Below are 18,893 nucleotides of genomic sequence, written 5' to 3' on the forward strand. Positions count from 1 at the left end.
ATGTGTTACGCGAATCAATCACTCTTGCTAGCGTGCGCTACAAAAAGTTCTCTGTCTTTAGCCGCAAGTCAAACTTACCCGCCTGATTTGGAATATTGATATAAACAACTTCGAAATTCTCGCCGACTACTGCGCATGCTTGAATTTTGCGCAGCTAGACACTAGTCTGCTTTACTTGCCATGAGTTTTCTACTTCGTGAACTTCCGTCTTTAGCCAAAGGAAGACTGAGCAAAATATTGGACTCAGCAGGTGACGGCCAGAACTGGAAGGCGCTAGCGACTGTGATGGGCTACAGCACAGTGGAAATCAAGCACTTTGAACTGCAGCTGTTAAGGGGACGAAGTCCAGCCACAGAAGTTCTAGACAACTTTGGTGTAAGGAACTACACCACAGACGTAGTTTGGCAACTTCTGGCTAACATTGGGCAGCAAAGCGGCATGCAGACGATTAGAGATTTCGGTGAGGAAATTCTTGACTGGTGACTGCTTGTTAGGTAGTTTGCATTGGTTTCTTGGGGAGTTTAGGGTATAGGGTCAGTACTGAATGTTAGAATTGTAGACTTTTCAAGACAGTAACGTACTCTTTCACTTTCTCTCAGGCTGCGGTGCAATAGTCTGGTTCTTCAAACGCATTGTGTTGTAGACTTATGGTTGTCTCTAGAGCATTCCGTTCAAGTAAGATTGCTATTTCCTGTGTGGATATAGTTATGCGCCATTCCGCAGGAGTTGGGAAAGAAGGGGAATGGGGACTGCATGGAATAACTTACCCTCACAGTATCAGACTATCCTGCTAGAGCTTACTTCGTATCAAGGAAGAGAAACAGTTTGCCATAAGAAGCATAAAACGGAGAAATGTGGTTGAGAACATTAATTGCGGAGGGTAGCGAGGCTTCTAATTGGGGTCGCACAACAGAAAGGGGCATGGTCCTATATGGCTCTCCATCAAGCTCTTGGTGTGTGTGTGTGTGTGTGTGTGTGTGTGTGTGTGTGTGTGTGTGTGTGTGTGTGTGTGTGTGTGTGTGTGTGTGTGTGTGTGTAGGGTGCGCTAGCCTAGTAAGCTGGTCACTTAAAACATATGTTGCTACTAAACGCAGAATAGAGCGCTTTCCTTCGTGTGTGGACAAACGTAGGGGTGGCGCTGGGGAAAGAGCCAGTGACGCCAGGAATAGAACTGGGCTCCGAAAATTGAGAGGCAACCCGGTAATCAAGGGCTGTGCTCGCGGGAAGGGGTTATTGAGGGCTCTCCGACTGCCCCTAATAACTCAGTTTGTAGTCGGACTACTATCCAATCTGCTTCTGGTACCACAATAACATGGTCTGGTCATTCCATGAGATGTCCTATTCTGGATTGCTCTAGTATATTGTCATCAGTAAATTCCATGAGGAACCATGTAAAGAAATTTCATCATATATGCAATATAATGGTAAAGAATAGTTGCAAGTCAAGTTTACACTACCCTTCAACTGTTAGCTTAATTAAGCTCTTCATTCACCATAAGCGGAAAGAAATCAATGACGTGGTGTGGAAAAAGAATCAATTGCTCAAGTTTGGTGTGTGGAATGTTCGAACATTAAAGGGTGTGGGCAGAACTGACCTTCTTGCCAAAGAGTTGATTACAACTGATATTATATTATGTGGCATTACTGAAACTCACTTACCTGGCGCAGGCATGATGGATTTAGATGAAGACTCCTGCTATCGTCTGTTGTTTTCTGGACCACCTGAGCTAGCTTCCAGGGGTGTTGGTCTAGCAGTTAGACATAATGTGATGAAGTCACTCAAATCGTTTGATCCTATCTCAGATAGGATATTGCGTGTTGACTTTCTCACTGACAAAGGAATTTTGAATGTCATTGTTGGTTACGCTCCAACAGAACAATGCGAAGAGGTAGTTAAAGATGAATTTTATCAACAACTTGCTGTTGCTATGCATAAGACAGGTTTGCTTGTTCTTGTGCTGGGTGACTTTAATGCTAGACTTGGAAAGGCAGTTTTAAAAGTTGTTGGTCAGTTTGGTTTATTACAGTCAACCAGTGACAATGGTGTTAGACTGATAGAATTTTGTCAAGCACATAACCTGGGAATCACAAACACCTTTATCCAGCATAAGAATATACACACTGCCACTTGGTATCCTCCTAATTCCAAATTACAACCAAGTCTAAAAAAGACTACGTTTTGGTAAAGCAGTCTATGCAAAGAATGATACATGATACAAGAGTACGACGAGGACCAAATTTTGACAGTGACCACAAACTTGTTGGTAGTAAGATGGTACTGAAACTTTAGAAGCCACGTGGGAAAAGACGAGTGAAAATCTTTGCACGAGACATACTCAGTGATCCTATTGCTCTAGGCAAATATAGAAATATAGTCATGACTAGATTCACACAAAGATTATCTACTGAGACTGAGGCTATGTGATCTGATTTTTGTAGTGCAAGTATGGACTCTGCAAATGAACACCTCAATGTTGTTCAAACCAGGAAGAATAGATCGATTTCTGAGCGTACAGTACAGTTGATAGCTAAGAAACGTGAGGCTCACATCGCTTGGATGAGATGTCCGGAAAACGAGATGACTAGGAAACATTATGTTAGTTTATGCAAACAAGCGAACACAAGCAGTTCGACAAGACAAAGAAGAATGGTTGCATGAACAAGCATCTGATTTAGAATATGACTTGAAAAACCACAATCATTTTGAATTTTTCAGGAAGCTCAAAAACTTTGATCCATTCAACCTGCCTCAGTAATTTTAGATGAGCATGGTCAGAAACTACTTTGTACCGATGATCAGTTAGATCGTTGGAAGAGACACTTTGCCTCGGTATTAAATGTCAGACGTCCTATTGCGATAGACTCTGGAATGGTTGTACGCTCTGTTGGGTCTGGTGCTCCACTCAGTGAAGAAGAAATCACCAATGCTATTAAAAATTAAAAAATAATAGAGCATCTGGTAATGATGGAATAACAGCTGAATTACTGAAAGCTGGGCCTGCGGAGCTTTTTGATTGGCTATCTGAGCTTCTTCAACAAGTTTGGTCTTCAGGAAGAGTGCCACAGGATTGGAAAGATTCAGTTCTTGTCCCTGTTTTCAAGAAAATGACAGACTAATATGCGACAACTATCGTGGTATTTCATTACTCAGTGTACCTGGAAAGGTATTAGCAAATATTCTTTTGGAATGACTTAAACAGTCAGTTGAACCTCTACTACTAGAAGCTCAATGTGGTCTTCGTTCGGGTAGAGGAACAATTGGTCAAATATGGTTGGTTCGTCGGTTAATTGAAAAGTCCATTGAACATGAGTGTGCTGTCCATGTTTGTTTTGTTGATCTGGAAAAAGCTTTTGACTCCGTACCTAGAGAAATTCTCAGACTACTTTTGAAAGAGAGAGGCATTGAGTAACAAGTTGTACAATTGATTGTTGACATGCACGATGGAACACATTGTGTTGTCAAATCTAGTGGTGAGAAGTCATCAGAATTTGAAGTTACAACTGGTGTACGGCAGGGTTGTGCTATGTCTCCTGTATTATTTAATCTCGTCATGGACAAGATTGTATGTGAAGCACTAAACAAAGCTAAAGTTGGCGGAGTAGAAATTGAATACAGGAAAGAGGGAAGTCTCTACATGAACTACAGAGTCAAAGCTCAAGGAAGTAGTGTTATTAAAGCTGCTATGTATGCTGATGATTTAGCTTTAATTGGGAAGACCTCGGGTGAACTACAAAAGTTAGTAGACAGTCTACATGAGTCCTGCTGTAAAAGGGGAATGAAAATCAGCATTAAGAAAACAAAAGTTTTGAGCATTGGTTACGAGCAGGCACGTATTCTTTTTGACAGTTCTGTTCTTGAAAACGTTACAGAGTTTACTTACTTGGGGAGTATCATGAGCCAAGATGGTGGATGCATTGCTGAAATTGATGCTCGTATAAGCAAAGCAAGTAAAGTTTTTGGTTCCTGGAAGAAAAGGGTATTTACCAACAGGCAGTTTTCAGTCTCCACAAAGATGAAATTTTTGTGCTTTGGTGAGAGACCTGTTTTTCTATATGGATGTGAGACTTGGTCCGTTACACAACCAAACTTGCAATGCTTAAATACATTCCACATGCGGTGCATTTGATCGATTCTTGGTGTCTCAAGATGGAATAAAATCAAGAATTCAGACAATTTAGAATGAGCGTGTGAAGACCCTATTGCTATGACAATACAGAAACAACGGTTGCAATGGCTGGGCCATCTGCTACGCATGAGTGACAATCGTCCCCAGAAACAACTACTTTGCAGCAGACTTAGTAATGCAACAAGACCAACACATGGGACTAAACCTTAGGTTAGAGACCTCAGATCATTACATATCAGTCTTCGTGATGCTGATGATTGTGCTGCTTGGAGAAGTGCTATTACCTAGACTGTATATTTCAATTGTCTTGATCACGATCGCAAAACGACGACTACCTATACCAGGCTATAGACGTAATCTAAACTACTAGGCAATTTGCATGTTTACTTCCATGACAGCTAGGGTTTCAGCAAATACGTATTGTCTAGCTAGGACTCGGTGTTTCAGTAGACAGTCTGAAAACTCGGTTGGACGTGTTGCTCACGAATGCGAGGCACCTACGGATACCGTACAACTAGTTAATTATGGTTGAAAGGGAGAAACCTGAGTGGTACTAGAATATGATATGCTTAGCCTCGTACCAGACCCTCTCGCGCCGTCGTGCCCGGTTCCCGTATAACACGACAACGCCTGAGAGGGTCTGGGATCATACCGCCTACCGTTTATGCTATTAAATGATCAAACTAGCTCTATGTCACCAAGCCTCAGGCTACTAATACAATTAGTCTAATAGTTATTCTCATGTATCACACGGAATGTCTTGCAACCGACTTGACCTTCCATTTGTACTCTACTTGTTTCCTTTCAGTGTTGGTATCCTGTCTCTACGCAAGCTCTACGTATTTGCCAACCTGTCTGGGAAAGAGGACTTCCGCTCCAAGAGACTCTAGAGCGGAAGTCAACACCGTGTCTGACTGCACGCTCTGCCAGGCTCCAAATGTTCCGAATCGTACTCGAGCTTCCCGATTTGTATTGTTCTCGTAGCCTAGCACAGTAATAGAGCGGCGTCTAGTGCATCCCTAGTCCAAGCTACCTAGATTGCTGATCGAATCACATTGGACCTCACAGCTTCAGATAACGTAAATCGAACTCAGGATCGAGCTCCCTCTGTGAATGAATCTCTTTCCATGCGGCAAGGCGGGTCTCTTTTCATGCAGCTGTGCAGGAACGAACTGTAAACAGTGAATGTATGCAATCGGATATCACAGCTAGCATAACTTTGATGGAAGGGTAGCTTCATAATTAACTAAGAGCATGAGAGTGTTGACATTGGTGACGTGGGGTGACACTTAGATGACGTGGGGTGACACTAGGTGAAGAAAGTAGGCGGTATGATTCCAGACCCTCTCCGGCGTTGTCGTGTTATACGGGAACTGGGCACGACGGCGTGAGAGGGTCTGGTACGAGGCTAGATATGCTAACTTGAGATAGGCTCGACTGTCCAGCTCCTTCTCTTCCCCAGATTGTTCTCTTCCCCTACCCCTTTCCCCTCCCCCCTTCCCCTACCCTCTTCCCCTACCCCCTTCCCCTCCCCCGGGATGATCACCTGAACACTCGGGCCTAAACTTGAGAAGGAGGAGAGCAACAACAAAATGGAGTGATTATAGTAAAAGCTAATTAGAGGGCTCTGCATCAGTTTGGACTACAGACAGCAATTTGGACCGTCTAGCCAATTTTTATTGTTGTTGGTCAAGTGCTGGGTGGTGAAGGCATTTACTGAGAGACACTTTAAAGGACAAGTAAATAGACTGATTTTGCTTCAAGAACAAATTGTTGATTGCAGGCTTTTGACTGAGAGACGTGTCAGTGAGGAGGGAAGAGGGAGGGCGAAGGGAGACAGAGGAGAGCCAAGTTAGGTTAACCTGTGTGAGCATAATTTGAGCATAACGGTACAATTGCGTGGCCATTGCAGCATAGCATAATGAAAGATAAAATGAGCTGGCTTACTTGTCAAAGTGTTTGCCAGATCTATTATTACTAGTTATCGTATGGGCACATTGAGGATATCGTTGTTATTCCCCCGAAGGGAGTGGCAGCTACAAGCGAGATAATTAGCTTCCACTCACCCGAGGCAGAATAACAACGATATTCGAGATTCGTACATAGGTTAGGTGATTTGTATCACGCAAAGCCATTAGTTGGTTTGAATTACCTTTCATTTTGAGCTGTGAGTACGTTTATCTTACTTCTTACTTGTTTGCCAGTAACCATTCTGTAACTAGTTAGACGGAGTCTAAAGGCCTTTTCACACTAGACCAGAATCACGATCTGATCGTGTTAGCGAGCTTCCACACTGCACTGTGAAAACGATACCTTTGCCTTTTGTTCAATATCATGTGATTTATAATCGACGTGTATGTGTCGGTTCTTTGCTTGTGGAATGCATTGATACATTGAGGCAAGGTGAGCGAGAACAAAGATAAGCGAGCTGGGCTTGATGTTTCGACTACACCCATAGCATATGTGAAGGTAACGTCCACATAATTCTAATTGGATTCAAGTGATTGCGATCCAATTGTGGTTGAAACCACCTCTCGATGTGGGTTGGATTTATCGCAATCCAGTTGCAAGTGTGGACAGAGCTTAAGTAAGTGCATTGGTTGTTTAGTATCTCATTAAAGGCACATCAAATCATCTGCATGTTATTGAAACCAGTTGTGTTATGTTGTTGATCATAGCAACGGTAGGGTATATGCATTGCCCTTGGCAGCGGTAGCAGTGTACAAACGATTTGTACCCGCTGTATCGACCAATCAGGGCTGGCAAAATCCACGTGACATGATGCAAGTTCTGTTATTTCTTGATATCGCCACTTTAATTAATGAATGGTATTACCAGTTGCAGAAACAAACAGAAGCTGTAATTCAGGGATGTAGCCACCAACAGATTATTCCCGGCAACTTCTGAAGTAGGGCATAGTTGATTAAATAAGTTTTATTTAATCACTCTGAGACAGCCTCATATCAAGTGCCTGCAGCCCCGCAGATCAGAACGCATACAGCTCAGTATAGCATATAGCAGTGGAACTAGGTGTTTTTTCTGTCACCTTCCTCTAATGCTTTATCACCCTACGGACTTTTTGTTTCCTACAAGATCGACACTTCTGAAAGTCTAAGAATTAACCGTGTGCTGCATCATACTCTGCACAGACTCAATGCATGATTCTAGACCTGGCCACCTTTTCACTACGACGTCGATGACGCTCAAGACGTGCATTACTATGTAACACGAGAAAAAGTATCTTTTGTGTCTGTCTGCACACGCGCGTCTGTGTGTGCTTGCTATTTTTCAACCGAACCACTTCCAGACTGCCAGGTATGGCCCTGTAATTATATTTGCAAAATTAGTTACTTCAAAAAGTGGCACAAGAAGAAATATTTACAACAGTGAACAACAGAAATATGTTTTCCATAATATGGAAAACTGATGTTGAACTGTCGTTATGTCCTATCATTGTATACAATGGGATTTATTCAGGATATGACGTTTGAGAACGAAATTGCTCTATTTATTTAAGGGATGTGGTTTCTACTGATGCCATTGTATTGGTTGTCACTGAGACCAAACCAACTAAAGTTTCTGTTGCTTGAATTTGCTGCGGCAATTTTGAGCTTGGCCAACAGAGAAATATAAATTTGATGGGTGAGCATGTGAGTATCTTGTGCGTGATACTGTTGTTGTGTACGTGTTGTTTGACCAACGATGAAAAGAAAGATAGTGATATGCATGAAATAACAGTAACAGAGGTGGAGCAGACAAATTGAGGTTATATATCTCTATAGAATGATTTAATCATGTAATGTATGAAATTTTGATGTAAACGGAACACTATTGTATGTAAAATAGCATAGATCATAGATCATATGATAGATCATAGGATCGATCCCTTGTGCATTTATTTTGTTTTAACATATGAGCCATTGTTTACTAGCAGGTGGTACCTCGAGTACTTGTAAGCAGCAAATTGAGAACTATGTATGCGTATAACATCATATGGCTATTATTTTTCAATTTTTATTTTTGTCAGTGCGTTTGGTTTTAATGTCTTACATCCGGGCATCAAGAAATTTGGTTTTTGGCCTGAAGGGTTACGCTGAAGTATCTAGCCACTGACTGAGTGTGTTTCTTGTCAGACTAGCATCAGGCTGAAAGTTACAGTATTGTTGCAAATAAAAGTCGTGCTTATATCTGTATAAGCCAAATTGGAATTCAGGCTAATATTTAAGGTTTATGTTCAAGACAGGCTTATATGCCAGCCAAACACGCGAAGACATGACAACTGTATATATATCTACTTGCAGAAGCAAGAGTTAAGATATACACATGATTACCATGAGATGCCAGTTTCAAGACCATTAGTTGAATCTTTGTTACCGTTGTTGGTGTCAATCAACGCTGCACGCACACGCCGACACATGTGCACGTGACCGCGCGTGTATGCGTGCTGTGCATCTTGAACAAAAGATTGGTTTCTAAATGCGACCAGCTTGTACGCAGCACAAGATTTTTGATTTTCAGCTTTTATTCAAGATCGGCTTGTATTGGATATCGGCTTTTATTTGCGACAATACAGTACGCATAGGACATGTACAACTGGGATGTGTATATGAGGTTTCAACTGCTTGAGACTTGGAGAAATGTGAGATGACTATTAATACAACTTCCTCACATCTGCAGATCTATAGATTTGATTAATCATACTTGATCTTTTGGGGGCAATCCGGAGTTTTTTGGCGTGCTGTAATCAATCCCTGATTCTGTATAACCGGTTATTTCTGCGATCATGATATTTCTGCGAATTCTGCGAAGAAATCACGGAGTGCACTAATAAAAATTTGTAGATATTTTGCCTATCCTTGAAGTGAGTCACTCAGTCCCCCGGGCGGTCTCTGTTCCGACACATGTACATATGTGTGTCTGGACACACGAGCCCTATTGTCTTCCTGGTTTGGAATGCAGAAATTATATTCGCAATAATTACAACTTTTGTCTAAATTTCTCAAATCACAGTAGCTTAAGTCCGGAGAAATAACTGGTTATACGGTACAAAGTGTATTAATTAATCGACAGTGGTGTCTTGATGGTGTTGGTTGTCAATATCTATTTCACTTATTTTGTGTTGCAGTTTCACCACATTTGATTGCAAATGGTGTATGTAGAGATTCATCGTCTGATTCAGGTGGTATTTACATTTGTCACTTTCAACTTAAGTTTACTTCATTTTTTGATGCAGTTGAGAATGATGGTCATTTTGAGATGCATGGCACAAATGGATATCCTACTCCTCCCTCATCTGACTCTAGTTACATGTCAATAAAGGAAGAGGGTGACTCAGGTGAGCTTAATTAATTGATAAACATGGATAAGTACATGTATATATGATGGGCTGGTAATAATTTACTAGTCATATAGTTTTATCATACCAGTTGCTGCTCAGAGTAGGTGCATGATCACATCCCAGGGTTATTTCTACTGAAATTAATTAACTAAAATTTGCTTACTGAAATTCTTTCTGCACGACTGTGTTACTATATGTTTGTGTTACTATATGTTTGTGTTACTATATGTTTGTGTTACCTTATGTTACGCGTTGTCTAGTAGTGAGTTTAATGTGCGGCATTGTGATGTTCGAGCCATTCTAGTGCATGGTACGTAGCATGAGCCTTGTATTGGCAACAACATTGAGATTCATAGGTCTTGTTGTAGTGCCATATTGAATGTTTTGCGTGTAATTGTAATCGTAATCGTAAATTGTATTTGGGTTTTTCTGGTTTTAGAATGATGGTTATGTATAGTGGCAAATGTATGTAATACTTATAAGAATTAAACAGGTTTTCAATTTCTTGTTACAGAACCATTTTACTGTAGAGTTTGATTGACAGTTTACTCAATGTTTATACGACAGTGTGTGTTTGTATGTACTCAGTACTAGTGAAAACTGATTTATTTTATTAAATTGTGTCAGTGTCAGAGAGAAGCAGTGATTTGTCTTCAACTGGTTTGGAGCCAGTCCAGCATTGTGAGTCAACTTCGTATTCAGATTCTCCCCATCATCTGTGTCGACCTCCTTCACCTTTTAGCAGCTCACGTAATTTCTTCACTTTCTTTGTCTGTGCTATGGCATAATAAGACGTATTTTAGTGGTAAGAGAGTTTACTTATGAAGAACTTGAATGTGCAACTGACGGTTTCAATGAAGAATCGTCTCAGTTGGCAAGTGGCAGAAACTGTGTGATGGTAGGAAGAGGAGGTTACGGGAAAGTTTTCAAAGGAGTTCATAGAGGTCATAGAATACCTATTGCAGTCAAATGTCTAACAAAGGCAAGCACATACTATTGGGCAAAGTTAATTAACTAAATTAACTCTGATTGTTTACAGACCAATCCTTCTGATGTTTATTTTAAGAGTTTGGCCGAAGTCGACATCCAAACGTTTGCTCAGGAGATTGTGAATTTGAGCAGGTAAATTAGTTATAGGTAAATTTATAGGTAGACAGTATATTATCTATTGAAGTGTTAGAAATAGTGTCTGAATATTTGTTGCTCCGGGTAAGGTACGTGAGGCTTACTCATATTGCTACCCGCTTGCATTGTTATAGCTCATTAACATAACGAGCAGTCGTAACCGGGCCAGCACGGGTCAGTACAGGTGAGCTTGCTTTGAAAGATTGTGTGAACACAGGCTGAGCCGAGTCAAGTTGAGCAGAGCCAAGTCAAGCCGAGCCGAGCCATGCTAAAAGGGTCTACCTCCAACTGCCACGCCATCACAGTTTTGGCTTGGCTCGGCTTGGCTCTCATTGACCTTGTGAACAGTAACCAAGCTCAACCACAGCCATTTGTAGTCTCGTGTAGCCAGAACCTCTCCTTTGCATCATACTTGCAATGCCAGACTTTGTCTTTCTTTTAGCGATACAACTAATGTTCTTGACGTATTTCACTATTTAATTGTGGTAATAACATTGGGTAAAACGCAGTGCAGCTTGTCTCAATGTCGTATGAAAAGGGGTTGGTTTGGCTCTCTGGCATGGACTGACTCAGCTTAGCTCAGTTTGGAAAGGAGCTTATGCGAAAAGGTTATTACTGTTAGTCCAGAATCTTGTGTTAGCCGTGAAGGCATTTTATCTTACCTCTACTGCATATGTTTCATTTAAAGAGACATTTCGGAGATTTGCGTTAACGCAACCTTTCAGAGACGTGCCCTAACGTACATTTGCGGCAAAAAGCAATGGCTGCATGCACTGATGGAAGTGACAAGAACTGCAACGCGAAGTTACAGTTGAGTCCAGTTTTTACGACAGGGCCCCCTTTGGTGTGTGGTAAAAACAGCTGTTCATACGTGGTCTGTCGCACATGAACACAACTAAAAGGATAAAGAGGTGAGCGGTATTGGTGTCCGGATCTGTTTCGGCGTCCACCACGCTTCACCAACTGCTGTCGATGTCACAGCGTCACATTAGAAAAGCTTTGCTCGCTTGATAAGTATGAGTAAGTTGTGCGTAAGCGTTTCAGCTACGGAACCAAACAGCACGCTTTGCAAACTGCAATCTATGGTAGATATTCGAGAAGTTGGAGCCTCGATCGAAAAAGTTATAACGCATCTGATGTAATTTATCATTTAATCAGTTAAAAAATTTTGTAAGCATATCTCGTTCTGCAAATGCGTCAAATGTCTCAATTTGATTGTTGGTAACCAACAATCAAAGGTGTATGCTGGGCGCAATTTACTAGCGCATGTGGCCAAAATGTTCCTTTAATAGCTTATATTTTTCGCTGAGGCTGGACCATGAATAAGATGGTCAGGAGCATATAAAGAGACAAGATGGAGCATCCGTCTAGGCATGGGTGGGGTGATATCGTTGTGATGGTAAGAGGTGGAGGTGTTGTTTATATGGTAAGTTTGAGTTTGTGGAGGACATGTTCATAGGTTTGGTTACATTTTTCAAGTATACAAACTGTGTGATGCTGAAGGTAGTCGAGCAAGATGTATGCATTTTAATAGCATTGTTAATCGGTATCCAGAGGAAAATTTTAACGAAAGCCAGGCGATATCTATGAGTACTCTGATGGGTTAATTAATAAAGTAAATAATTAATTAAGGTAATGGATAATTAAGGTAATGGATAATTACAGTTAAAATAATTACTGTAACAGCACATTAACTTTTAGTTGGTAGTCAGAAGCTTTTGCCTTTGGTTATGAGTATGTGATGTGGCTGTCTTGATTCATGCATGTGAATTCTAATGTCATCGAATGGACAATATATGGTGCCTTATTTAACGTTTGACTCTGTGGTTTGACTCTCAATCAGACTCACTAATAAAATGTAGATTATTTCTGAAAATATTCTGTGGTCCCTTTGTTGGATGTCTAATTGGTACTTGTTGTTTTCATGTTTAGAATTCGTCATCCTCATATTGTGACTCTACTTGGCTACTGTCGTCGAGGACCGTATCCACTTATTGTATGGGAATGGATGGCTAACGGATCACTATCAGACTGTCTTGCAATGAAAGTGAGTTTGTTTCTGTTTGTTGTTGTTTGTTACAGGTGTACACCCGCTATAATGACATCGGTCTTGTAGGCTAGACAATCGACTGTATCCTTGTCCTGCGTGAAACGAGTGAAGGTAGCACATGACATTGCGAAGGCTCTATTGTATCTGCACACATTTCCTGATAATCCAATGGTTCACCTGAATGTTAAGAGGTAAGTGTTTTAACTTGTTGTACAACTTTTTCTTAGTTTGTGTTTCTGATGTTGGTTTTGTGGTTGAGTAGTTCAAATATTCTTCTGGATGAGAGCTACAAGGCAAAACTAGGAGATTTTGGCATTGCAAGAATACCGGACGTGTCAGAAGCAAACAGCCGTACATATTTGAATACAAAGTCGTTGTACATGGCTGTGACTGGGATATATTTACCACCCGAGTACATCCGTGGGAAATTGTCTCCTGCACTCGATGTCTATGCCTTTGGAGTGGTGAGCATGAATAATTATTGTTTTTGATATTTTGGTATATTGTTGCATTGTGAAGTTAATAACATGTGCAACAACGTGATCAGCATGCTGGCATACTGCAACTTGATGGCGAATCGTTTTTTGTTAACTAAATTGTTTTGTAGTAATACTGACAATATCAAACATACAAGGCCAGACCAATTAAATTTTATTTCTGGATATATGGACATGAACAGACCTCTTAACTCTCATGATTTCGTCGTTAAACTCACTATTTACAGGCATGCCTCACAATCTCACCCAATTCTCGCTATTGCCAGTCCTTTCTCCCGACAAGCATACAGTGAGACACCCTGACTGTTGCTTTGCACAGACCCGTTAGCCTCGTCTTTCCGAACATAGCGGATTTTTTGAACTAGGCTACGTCTCTACTTTTTTGTATCTGGGGTATACAGGATATCTACTTGTAGTAAAAGTAATGTATGGAAGTTCGAGGCGAAGTCTTGGCGCACAGAAATGTAAGGCGAGGACAGCACCTAAGCTGTTAACCACGCCTACTTTGGACATGTTTAATAGGCGTGGTCATTTACAAAGGACAGCCTCACAAATTTTGCGAAGAGAAAGTTGAGAGGTCTGCATGAACGCTAGACCAACCGAAATAAAACTAGAAAAGTAATAGTAATGTGGCATTTTGAGCATATGCAAAGTGAGATAACAAAATGGATGCTAAAACGAATGACACTGATACCGACCAGGCAGTGGAAACATTCAGTGGACTACATGCACTGTTCACACTTGTGGAGTCATTGATGCTTCCTCATAAGATGTATGTACGTACCAAGTCATTGTATTACAGCAAACATAGTATCATTTGTATGCGCACATCAAATTTTATTTTTATTTTTATTTTGGTCAAGCACAAACTGAAGCAGTGAATTCAAGCTTCAAGAAATTTATTTGGTCACACTGATAGGGTAGTTATTATTTTTATACTTTTTGTACAAAGTGCTTTTATCGAAACATTGAAAGAAAGTGACATTGGAATAATACGCTGCAATTTGTCTGGGGCTAATTAAACACTATCTGGTATTAGGTCTAGAGTAGTTCAAATACGGAGCAAGGCGCTTGCTAGAGCTAACTTCATGTCCAGATATGCAAGTGTATGTTAATGTGACATGTGAGACATGTGAATGGACTAAGTGTTCTCATTGTATTGCACATCTCCATGTCAATTGATGGCAAGTCTGATAGGTGCTTTCTGTATGACTTTTAACAGAACAATTACAAATCATGTGTCATGATCAAACGTGTGAAACTCAACGTCTTGAATCTGAATGCTTTGTGAGAACTGAAACGTATTTGCAACAGTTTTGCAATTTTTTATACAGAAGAAATATGAAAACAAGCAGGGACATTCTACGCACAGTTATTGGTTAGTGCTGCCAGTGTGATAGCTTCAAAAACTTTCATGTGGTATCTTTTCTTCTCATTTTTGAGTAAATCGTGTCTGAAACTTGAGGAGTTGTTGAGCCCTTACTCAAATAGAGTAGATTGCAATCCATGGTAGTTTGCAGTAATAATGTAAACACGCTATCAATTACAGTAAGTCAATAAATGCTTCTAAACTTCTCTCATTCGTTTTGAACATATGGGGGAAGTGACAACAAGACTCAACTGTCAATGTCTACACCTAATTCGTTTGTTTGATTGCTTGGTTTACAAAAGCCAATTTATTGCTGCCCTGAGCCGAGAAACCCTTTTCTGCCTAACCCAAACAATGACAATCATTCAGAGAGTTGTATGTGCATTTGTTTGCAAATGAAGAGAGAGCAACTGGAAGAACCTTCAAAGCATAGCAATGCAGTGCCGTACTACCAGTACAACGATGAGCTATGTCTGAAAGTAGCTACATTAGGTCGTCAGCCATGAAGATCATTACTGTTTCCAAACAGGAATGTCTTGATGTAGTATTTTGATTCCAAGCACTGCTGTTAGTATTGCAATTGCTGCTTGTGGTTGTTACAGTAGTGAGATTTTTGGATGTTGTTTTACATAGTCCAATCAGCCAAGCATACTCTACTCCTGTCCGCTTAATAGGATGACTATAAGATCAATATAAACCAAGTATTTGATGGATATTTGAACTGCAAAAGTTAGTAAGCAGTTTAATAAGTTAGTGAATTCTTTGCAATTTACAAAATTTAAGAAATTTACAAACTTAGGTTATGAAAATTTATGGATTTACAGTAGTGAATCACTGTGTTCAGTGTCAAGTTCATGGTTGTGTCAGTCAGTGTTGTAATTGGAGGCAAGGCAAGGTTGAGTGTGCCAATCTAAGCAATTTTATGCTTGCGAAAGCATTGATCATGGCTAGTTTGCTTGAAGGTGGATTGCAGTTTGTTTGCTACTTGATGTAGGATGAGCACGAGAAGAAACAGTTTGGAAATGAAGTTATTATGTTGATCTCTGTACTGAATACTTTTGCAGTGTATTATTGCGAGAATGTGAGTCTGAGTTGTGCTTCCAAACAGATTACACTTTGAGAGCGGTTGGTAGATCCATTAGTCAGTCTTCAAGTTTGAGCTGAAACCTTGACACAATTCTAGAACTAATTTTTAACTGCCTACAGAAGATGAGAGTACAAGTCAAAGCTACCATACATTGATAGCGTTGTTGCATGAGTAGTTTGTCTTGCATTTCTATATTTTTACCCTTGCCTTCTTTCTGTTGGTAACCAGTTTGGCATTTAGATATAATTAACATTGTTACCGAAATCTTACTACATGCTGGTGAAGATATGGAATATATTGCCTGTGAGTTGACATGCGATTGGCATGATGGTAGGTTGACAATTGTATAAGGCCAGACTAATTACATTCCTTGATACTTGGATTTGCTGGTCCAGTTTTGAGCTTGACCAAAGTATATCAATGTGCGCATGCTCAATGATATTATGCTTGCTGTAAAATAATTTGGTACTGTAGTACATACATCCTAATACTACATAACATCCTACCACTACAGATCATTGACTCCCCAAGTGTTAACGGTGCATGCGGTCCAATGACGGTTTTTTATCTGCATGGTGTCAGCGTCTTTTGTTTTTGTTCTCTCGCGTTTGTATGCAGTGCAATGAAAACCTGCACATACTCAAAATGTCTCACGATCATTAATTTGTTATTGTATTTTAATCGGTTTGTCCAAGTTCATGTCAAATGTTCAAGCATTAAAATTAGTTGGTTTGGTCTAAGACAGGAAACAAGAAACATGGAAGAGTATGTGTGCAGCTACGCAGTTTGGTCAGACAGGCAGGCTGAGCAGTCATAAACAAATGTATCAATTAATGAAATTTGGAGTACATAGATTGAAACAGGAAAATGAACGGCTGATTAGGGGAGAAGGCAACACTATTAGAAACTAAATCGTGAACTTTTTGTCATTTGTCGTTCCATTTCAGGTGCTATTGGAAATTATGACTGGACAGCCAACCTACGACCCTAGGAGAGAGACACATGACTTGGTATTCTACATTGAAATTTCTCTTGTTTCTAGAAATTCTCATTTTACACTGTGTTTAGACGTGTTACATGAGTGACTTTCTTGATGCTATTGATGGCGACCCAAAATTGTTATTGGCTTGTCGAGATTCGAGGTGTGCCAATTGGCCCGATAACTCGTTTGTTGAGTTTGGCAAGCTAGCAAATCGATGTCTTGATTCTCGTCTGAAGCGACCTTCCACTGAAAATGTATGATGGTGACTGCAATTAGCACGAGAAAGTATATGAATGATATAGAGTATTGAATATCTGAATGTGTTGTGTAGATTGCCAGAGAATTAGAGATGTTGTTTGCTCTGATACAGCCATTGGAGGGAATGGCGTGATGCTGTGGTTGGAGTTCTAACTCGTTGGACCATGGTGGTCTTTTCGTTTATCTCAGTCTGAACTCTGAAGTTGTGTACAAAGCCTATGGCTTGCAGATAGTAGTTTGTTTGTCAGAACCAAAACAGGTGATATGATATTGTCTCATGAGGAGGTGTGTTGTTTAGGAGATTGCTTCATAGTAACCCAAATGTATCATTAGTTGCATGATGGATATTGTTGTCTGAGGTTAGAGTCATGTCCTGGGGCTGCAGGTGTGGCACTCCTCTCAGAAAGAATACAATGAGATAGACATACATGAATTAGGTTCAGATGAGTGGTATAGTCCTCTTAATTTTCAAAGCAGACTTCATTAGTATATCATAGTTTGTTGACAACAAGAGTTATAGGATGTCATGTTGATAGGATTCCTTAGGTATGTTTACGTCTCCAGCATTTATCAGAGTTTTTTCTTGCTGGACCTCCTTGAGAGCTTTGCTCTGTGTACGTGTAGTAGTGTGACAGTGTGGGCTTGTGGCTGTTGGCCTCAGTACAGGCTAAGTGTTGCGGTGGAAAAGCGGGTGGTACAGATAACGGGTGGTGTGTACCTTCCTCTTACGCAATTCATGGAAAAATCAGCTGTGTATATCTATTGTCTTTCTACAGCTAAAGCTAGAGTGCTGTATACATTTACACTATGACATCAGAAATCTCGACTGACAAAAGGCTGTATGTTACTAAACTCTGCTCTAACAGTCCCACTCTACATAGATAAAGATCCATACAAAACATCAGTTCAAAAGTATGCCACTCTCTTTATCTTGTGTAAAACGACACCTGTCAACAAATTTCCCGTTTAGACCTTGTGTACGCTTCGAGCGTGAAGCGTTTCGTCTCCGGTTGCTTAGTAGTGTCTCTTTCTCTTGCGAGACGACGTCGAAATGTGTTGCAACGGGCCGGAAGATGACTCTTTCTTCTTATCTGCTTGTGGCGAGGTGACGAGAAGGAACGTCAGGTATGGTCTGCTGAGAATGATTGCCGCCTGGATGGCTAGAACACGGTCCTGATTCTTGTGGCCGTCGAACAGATCCCAGTATATGCTGTGCTCCCAGAGATGCTTGGTGAAACAGACTCGGCTTTTGTACGGCTTTCCTACAAGACAATGGTGAAATGATTAGATGAGGGAGGTGGGGCTATGAAGTGACTCGTTGGGGTCCACGTGCGACGCGCGCAACCCACGAGTCGTTCGAGTTGAGTACACAAACGGTAAGCCCGTGCGTACTGTACAGACTGAATGCTAGGCCTATTGTTTATGGTTATCGAATACGTCACACCTAAAGAGTACCTAAACGGCTGTCAACTGCCCGAAACCACGCCTGAAATTGACAAGTAGAAGCCACACATGCAGCTAAAAAAATCTTGGGGTACTCACCGCATATACAGCAAATGATGTCGCTGCCGTCAAATGTATTGTAGCTGTTTAGAACGTCGATAACTCCTTGAAGCTCGAGGAAACGGAGCGGTTTGACCGTGTAGTCTTGTTGTGGCTGGTAGGCCGATAGTCGGGATCGTTTCACGTTGACGACAGACTCCATGACTGCTTTCACTCGAACTGACGCTGATTCGTTGTTACAACATACGCGAATGGTCGAAACAGCGGGCGGAGCTCATGCTTACGCAGCGATCGATCTTTCCACGGAGATGCGGAGGGAATTCGATTAGCCCCTCCTCTCGTCCGGTCGTGCATTGATTGGTTGCTGGAGTGGATGATGCTAATTGCCGATTGCCAATCACCATGCTTTGATAGCGATGCTCATTAGAGAACACAAACCACTTGATTTGACTCAATTCTTGTAGCAAATCGTGTCGCCGCCCCAACCAATTAGCATCTAGCAGGTGAAAGATGTCTGAACTGTCAATCCCATATTGGATTGTCTAGTCTCCTGTTGA

At 40.9% G+C, this 18,893-nt stretch overlaps 2 protein-coding genes across 3 annotated transcripts; one reads left to right on the forward strand and one right to left on the reverse strand.

The window, feature by feature from the left end:
* Nucleotides 1-149: 149 nt before the first annotated feature.
* On the forward strand, nucleotides 150-17,111 carry LOC134193842 (uncharacterized). 2 transcript variants are annotated; one of them, XM_062662687.1, is made up of 12 exons: nucleotides 150-460; nucleotides 9,253-9,306; nucleotides 9,361-9,462; nucleotides 10,093-10,215; nucleotides 10,269-10,447; nucleotides 10,505-10,587; nucleotides 12,523-12,637; nucleotides 12,707-12,831; nucleotides 12,903-13,104; nucleotides 16,541-16,603; nucleotides 16,662-16,829; nucleotides 16,907-17,111. In XM_062662687.1, the coding sequence occupies exons 1-12, from the start codon at nucleotides 181-183 to the stop codon at nucleotides 16,964-16,966; spliced, it is 1,554 nt and encodes a 517-aa protein (XP_062518671.1). In that variant the 5' UTR covers nucleotides 150-180; the 3' UTR covers nucleotides 16,967-17,111. The 2 variants fall into 2 exon arrangements, with proteins under 2 accessions (XP_062518671.1, XP_062518670.1); XM_062662686.1 differs by having other exon boundaries at nucleotides 9,253-9,462.
* A 461-nt stretch (nucleotides 17,112-17,572) lies between these two features.
* LOC134194063 (uncharacterized) lies at nucleotides 17,573-18,654 on the reverse strand. Its single transcript, XM_062662966.1, has 2 exons — nucleotides 18,376-18,654; nucleotides 17,573-18,095 (listed from the first exon to the last, which is right to left on the reverse strand). The coding sequence occupies exons 1-2, from the start codon at nucleotides 18,536-18,538 to the stop codon at nucleotides 17,848-17,850; spliced, it is 411 nt and encodes a 136-aa protein (XP_062518950.1). The 5' UTR covers nucleotides 18,539-18,654; the 3' UTR covers nucleotides 17,573-17,847.
* Nucleotides 18,655-18,893: the final 239 nt, after the last annotated feature.

This window comes from Corticium candelabrum, chromosome 18 (genome assembly GCF_963422355.1).
Source record: "Corticium candelabrum chromosome 18, ooCorCand1.1, whole genome shotgun sequence".
Lineage (NCBI taxonomy): Eukaryota > Metazoa > Porifera > Homoscleromorpha > Homosclerophorida > Plakinidae > Corticium > Corticium candelabrum.